We start from the raw sequence: 7,578 nt of genomic DNA on the forward strand, positions 1-7,578 counted from the left end.
ATTGTGCTGGTTATTATTCTAAGTATGATTATAGTAATGGCTCAATTTTTATTCTGTGCTACGTGTATAAACGGAATAAATTAAATACGCCATTCAGTTTTAAACAGCTTTTTTTTTTATATATTGTGTTCTTTAGGAGATACACATGTTAGGCTGGTTTCACTGGTCTGTGGATACTATTCGTCTCTAGAGTTACCGTTTATTATTGTCCATAGAATTGATGCATTTCTAGCTATTAAAATTAAAAATTTCACTCAACCGGAATATCTGCTTTGCATAATGCACATTTGAATGCACAATTACCAAACGTAGGCTCGTGCATATAACTATGTACACAAAGAAAAAAAAAATTAGCTCTACATAACTGTATATTTACCTGGAAGTGATGTTATTGACACGCTGAACAAAGGAATTATCTTTATAACAATGCTATCTATAACAAACATCGATTGTTTGTTCAATCATAATTCTTAAATATAATTTATTTTTCTATAAATTTCGACTTGCTTTTCATTGCTTAACAGTTTGTACTACTGCTGCTATTACAAGCAATAAAAATTACTTATGAAGAATTTATTACAGTAAGTGTCATTTATATTGTGCATACATTAATTGCTGTGGAGGCGCAATGGCCCAGTGGTTAGGGCAGCGGACTCACGGTCATAGGATCGCGGTTTCGATTCCCAGACCGGGCGTTGTAAGTGTTTATTGAGCGAAAACACCTAAAAAGCTCCACAAGGCTCCGGCAGGGGATGGTGGCGAACCCTGCTGTACTCTTTCATCACAACTTTCTCTCACTCTTACTTCCTATTTCTGTTGTGCCTGTAATTCAAAGGGTCAGCCTTGTCACACTGTGTCACGCTGAATATCCCCGAGAACTACGTTAAGGGTACACGTGTCTGTGGAGTGCTCAGCCACTTGCACGTTAATTTCACGAGCAGGCTGTTCCGTTGATCGGATCAACTGGAACCCTCGTCGTCGTAACCGACGGAGTGCCAACAACATTAATTGCTATATAAAAAGTAAGCGTTATAACTTATGCAGCAAAAGTGACATTTTAGTTTACGTCGGGAACATTTAGTCCTTATGCACTTAGTATAAACAGTATTACTTGTGTTGAGCCCTGTAATATACAAACTACTGCAGACAGAAGGCAGTAATGCTAAATGTACTGAATTTACTTTGAACATGTACAAATGCATCATGGCCTTACAGGGACTACAAACGTTTACTTCAAATACAGAGCCGTGTCATTCAATCCTCGGTTCTTGGGAGTCATTTAATGCACATATCGAGGAATACAAATCAAAACCAATAAAAGATTCAGATCTGAATTCATTCCTCAAGAAAATTAAACGGTTTTCAATTTTGTGCTAGTCTCCTTCCAAAACGAATAAAGAAATTTGGAAATCATCTGGATTAAAGGATCGCCTTTTGTATTGTTTGCTGCTTATTGTTTATTTGTTTGTTATTACTGATACCATAAAATTTCTGTGGTTTTTAATTCAAGTTTCCACTCTGAATAACGTCCGTGTTTTTGCAGACGGCTCCCTTCCATAACTAAAGAGGTTTCCATGTCTAGTTTCAGCAACTATAATATGGAATAGGTATATCGTTAATCAGCTAATACAAGAATTCGGGAATTATATTCCAATAAACCAAAGTACCAAATACATGGCTAGATATAACAAATATGGAATGTTAGATATGACACTGCATTTGGTTATAGGTGTACCTCTGTGTTTTGTGACACAAATAATATTGCCGTTGTTTTTAAAGGAACCGAATTTTTTCTCAATGTCATTGTTTTTCCGCTGACAACTGACAGTAATGGCTACATCCTTGGTTTGGTAATGAATTTGACATCAAATTTACTAACTTTAATTCTCTTCATTCCTAACACTGCAATGATCCAGATTATCTCAATGATCCAGATAATCGTTTCAGTTATTACAGATGAGTTTAAATGTTTGTCAAAGAAATTTGAAAAATATGTTAGTGAAAAGGCAAGATGAACATGCTGGAATATTTGACGCACACACACACGACTGTAAAATAATCTTGTTATCAAAAATCATGGTAAACTTTGCCATTTATTAAACATGTTTGTGTGTAAGAAATTGCTTCTAATTATGTTTGAACATAAATTATTCATATATTGATTGACAAGGGGTACTTTCTAATTTTTTATATATAAATTTGGCATCATCCTAATATAACTCCCACACATGAAATCACCTGTTTGTAAGCGCATTATATTAAACAACTATTGATTCTACATATCATCAGTCGAATCCTGCAGGTTATTCACAACAGTGTGTGTTTTTCAGTCCACCTTTTCTTCAGTATATTGTAGAACTACACTTTGAATTGTTCATCATTTTTAACTTCAATTCAGTTTTTTCTAATCTATTTCCCTCTCGCGTAGATCACATCTAGTTTGTATCTTATCGTTTTCTTATACAGCGAGAAATCTGTTTAGCTTCACATATGTTGTTTCATTAGAGTTTTGTTGGCAGGTTTCGTCCACATTCTGGTTTAACAGCTGTACTTCATACTTCAATGACATCAGCGAAATCTACATTATTTCATGCATAAAGATTAGCATCCCTCAACTCGCCATTGGAGACCGTTAAAAATATCATGGGATTCATCCATCTCCTTTTCTAAATATAGCATAAAATACAGAGTCTAGCATACATTGTATCTGAAAAAAATTGACAATGATCTTTGGAACAGGAGGATGGCGGTTACGCCACACGAGTAAAACTTTATTAGGAGGTAATCCAGTAATAACTGAATAATCAAAGGAATAGCAGGATGGTTAGTAATAACTGAATAATCAAAGGAATAGCAGGATGGTTAGTAATAACTGAATAATCAAAGGAATAGCAGGACGGATAATTAATTATATATATTTTACCACACCTATATTACAAGCATATATTTATTCCATTGATTGCAGAACACCTAAGTATTAATCAATGTTCTTTCTATTATTTGTGTTAGAACTTTAATTATTGGGTGTGGACTGAATTTACTAATCAGAAGGCTTATATAAATATGTGTTTGTATTAGTTTATATGCACATACATTTACCTAAGTATACATGCACAGACTCATATGTATCTTTTGGTTTTCTGGTCGGGCACATAACATTGCCCAATTCTACTGTATGCTGTGGATATCTATTTCTGACACACACACACACATGCGTATATATAATGTTTTGTATATTAAGTCCAACCCCTAATGAATCCTTTTAATTGAAATACACACACACACACGTATATATATAAATACACACACACACACACACACACACACACACACACACACACACACATATAATATATTTATAACCTATTTGGTACCTTTATAAACAGAGCTAAGTTAGCTCATTGCCAAAGAAAAATGAACAACGTTAATCGATCTTTGAATCATATCGGTTTCTCATGAGAAGCGCCGACATTAATTTGATCCATTCCCATGAGATAAGTAGCCAATAATTTTATATATCAATCATCTGCATTTTCTATAGAAACCTGGGATTGCTAATTTTCATACTGGATTAACACACTCTGTTTGCATATGTATACGTACGTGTATCATCGACGGATTAATTCTCGATTATCGTTCGGAAGAGTTTACGGTTTCGTAACAGAAAACACTTCCTTTCCCAAGCATTTCTTGTTTACTACTGTTTTAAAGCTTAATGTATTCGAAAAAAGACAGACGACTGTCTATCAGCCTTGTTTTTACTCAATACAACACTAAAGACAGGAAGCAGGAATGGATGAGGATTGCAAATGACTAAACCATAGATAAAAGCAAAGTTTATTTCGAGACAACATTGTGACCACCACGTCATAAAATATGAGATGATTTTTGTTTTGAGATTCCACTATACTATATGTTGTGTTACTGAACACTAGCAGATACTTCAGATATTGTTCTATGACTTCTATTAACCATCAAGCTGAATTTGTGGCGCTTATGTCTATGTCTATCTAGACAACGTTGCATATTCTATCCTTTTTTGACGTGGACACACACGCACGCACACACATATATGCACACACGAACATTCATGCACACGCACACACACATACACGCACGCATGTATGTGCACGTAGCGCTATAGTGAGAAAGGGCGCCATAATACATAGACAGACAGGTAGACAAATAAACAGGTAAATAGACCGACAGACAGACAGATAGCTAGCTAGGTAGCTAGCTAGATAAATAGACAGACAGACAGACAGATATACAGATAGATAGATAGATAAATAGATAGATAGAATGTTTTCACAAAAAGAGTTCTCTCTTTCTTCGAATATGGAAGGTTTCCATAAAAGGAAGGTCGGAGGGAACTCACAGGAGGGAAATGGTAATGAACGGAAGCCAAAAGCAATAAAAAATACACATCTTCCGAAAATGCTGGCAGCTATAGATAAGGTTTCGGTTTTGAATAAGTTTCCTACAAAAATGGACGCTGAAATTTGGAAACAATCAGGATTTAAATCGCGAATCCTTTATTTTTGCCGCCCTTTGCTCTATTTAATACCAGTTTTTGATATTGTCCGTTTCATTTGTTTTGTTATAATAGAGTATTCAACTACAGACGATTTTGTAGCGAAATGTTCAGTTTTGTTTATGAAAATATATCCAGATATGATTACACTCAACTTGATTTGGAACCGGGAAAAAATAGGCTTGTTCATGCACGAATATAGTGAATATATATTGGGAATGGAAAGTTTAAAGAATGTTGATAAATATAGGAAATTCGGAATCAATAATCTTCGATTCGAAATAGGCTTTAATATTATACTTTCGATCGTGATCTATATTGCTTTACCATTACTTTTCCCTAAAGACTTTAATTTTTTTGATGTATTAGCATACCCTATACAAACTGATAATCACTTCGTTTTTAGTTATAACATTATGTTAGTTGTGAATTGTATTACAAATATCTGCGTCTTTTTTCTTCAATCAGCATGGAATATAAGTCTTCATACATTCCTATTATTTGTAATAAACGAATTTAAAGATATCACGCAGAAATTCCTAAATATTTTGAACGAGTATAAAGAAAATCAAACAAGAGTTATTTGCTGCGAAGATTTAACTGAGTTGATAAATAATCATGGCAAACTCTGCGATTTATTAAAATACATGAATGCAGTCCTTCAATATTCATGTGCTATCGCTGTTGTGAGTACAATCGTCATTTGTTGTGTTGTAGTAAATGAAGTTGCAAGGCAGTTACAAACCCCAATCATTTACGGAATTCAGATTATTTTCGGATCATTCAATGGAATTTATAGCATACTATTAATATACAAAGGATTACAAATCAATTCAAAGGTAAATATATAAATATTTTACATGCATTCCCTGCTAACTTATATATTACTTCGAAACTAAGAAAAAATACTATGGTATTCCTACGTGCTGTTTACTTTCCGACACCCCATCAATACATTAAATTAATTCACTAGTATTTATTACTATCTTAGGTATTGGTAGAAAGATAGATAGACAAACAGATATGATAGACAGATTATGTGGAATAATTTGTGAAAGTAATGTAATTTCTGTTATATTTTAAATTATATTGAATTACTAATTTATAATGAATTTATAACTTTTTAAAATCTTTTTACAGAGATCATTCACTCCAAAACTGATCGAATGAACTTCGTCTTATTAACTGGTTGTCTTCATCACACCAGTTCTCTTTATTAACCTTTCGTCGTTTTCTATTTTACTGTTTCAATATATTATTTATAAATTATTTCTGACTACTTTTAGGCTCATCAGCTGGCGGACCATATTTACGCAATGCCACTGCATGACCTATCACACGAAGCTATAGTAAAGGTTAGTATATTCTAAATACTTATAATACTTGACAATTAGCAATGGTTTAAATTGCTTCACTAGAAATTAAAAGTGTTTTGAATGGAAGAAAGTGTCTGATTAGAGGAAAGTATGAAAATCACCTTGGCAGTTACTGTGTCCTTTGTCTAGGGAGATAAGGCTGGTTAGCAGTCGTGCTGTTAGCTGCTCTGCTAATGTCGGCTATAGAGCCTAAAACGTATGTCCATAACTTACTTCTTGTTGCCAGACAATGTCTATTGCTTTCCTTATCGACATGCCATTTTGGAGAATCTTAGATTTTTTAGTTTAAATCTCTTTCTCAATTTGCGCTGGCCTTAATTGCCATTTATTAATTACGATACATCGTTTCGAGGTGGAGATAGTTTTAATTTATCAATCATTTATGTTTTGCTGTCTGACATGTCTCCATTTGTCAATGATACAGCGCCCATTCGATATTTTAATCATTTAATCAGAACTGAAAGGCCCTTCTCATAAATTTTGTGGTGCTTTCTTGAGTCCGCATTACGAAAGATTACTGAAGTTTGCCAAACATCTAAGATTTGTTCGGAATGCTCGCAGCATATTAGATTCCTCCGCTTTTACTAAAGACGTTCGTAAGCTTGGAGGTACTGCAAATTAACGTCGCAAGGGAAATCTACTAAGTCAGAAACTGCGGGATTTGAACGCAAAACCTAAGTACGGGGTATAAAATGATTAAAGTTTCACGTCTCATGTTCCAATGATTCAGGCAATGCATCGTTTTAGGTTGGTACATATTAAATATGAAGACGTAAATGTATATCTTTTGTCACCTCCGATGAGATTCAACCTAAATATCTTTTTAATTTTTACTTATACTAATTAATTGGGGAAATATTGAATCGCAACAGCTGTTAGGGATGATGTCCAATTTTGTAATTAATAAATGATTATTAATTTAATCATCCCTATTGTCTCATTTTATTATATATATATATATATATATTGCTTGTATGTATGCATATATGCCTTCATGTGTGTATATGTTTACGTGTGTGTGGTTATTTATATTATTACATATACATATACATACATGTATGTATATAGGTATGTATGTAGGTATGTATGTATGTATATACATGTGCATATATGCATACATACATCAATGGGCGTTTGTATGTATGTACAGACAGGCAACTATCATATTTTAGATTCGACATTTAATAAGGTAACGCATATGACAAGTTAATATATTTATGAGTAGAGGAAGTGGATTAAAGCAAGCTTAGAATGCTAATGTTAACTGTTCTATCACCTCTGAAAATGATTTACACGAATACGATCCCTAAGGAAACCAGATATAAGAATACGATCCCTAAGGAACTACATATAAGGTGGTATATTTAGCAATGCCCTAAATATTTCACCAACCATCACATTATAATCTATAGTAATATGATGTTATTATGTCATTCTCTATTTATACTGCAGCTATCGTTTTTCCTCCACCGATTGACATCAGAGCAAATTGGAATAAGTATAGGTGGTTGTTTTGTGATCAATCCAGCTTCTGTACTCACGGTAAAATTTTATTATATTTTATAACAACTTGAGAAGTTTGTATGTCGCTCGTTGCTTTTATCTGCCTCAGTTTGTATTCCTGATGTCTGTCTCACTCTAGCATGCTTAGAACATACACAGAGATGT

At 33.6% G+C, this 7,578-nt stretch overlaps 1 protein-coding gene across 5 annotated transcripts in view; it reads left to right on the plus strand.

The window, feature by feature from the left end:
- LOC106880487 (uncharacterized) overlaps window positions 1–7,578 on the plus strand; it is a 127,472-nt gene that overhangs the window by 114,857 nt on the left and 5,037 nt on the right. For 4 of the 5 annotated variants that reach the window (XM_052969925.2, XM_089356050.1, XM_089356049.1 and 1 more), the window contains exons 2-3: window positions 5,821–5,889; window positions 7,363–7,452. In XM_052969925.2, the coding sequence (XP_052825885.2) occupies window positions 5,821–5,889; window positions 7,363–7,452 (159 nt within the window). Of the gene's footprint in view, window positions 1–3,324; window positions 5,374–5,820; window positions 5,890–7,362; window positions 7,453–7,578 lie in introns of those variants that run through there. The other variant, XM_089356048.1, reaches the window with a different exon arrangement.

Source organism: Octopus bimaculoides, chromosome 8 (assembly GCF_046866305.1).
Source record: "Octopus bimaculoides isolate indiv1 chromosome 8, ASM4686630v1, whole genome shotgun sequence".
NCBI classification, from domain to species: domain Eukaryota; kingdom Metazoa; phylum Mollusca; class Cephalopoda; order Octopoda; family Octopodidae; genus Octopus; species Octopus bimaculoides.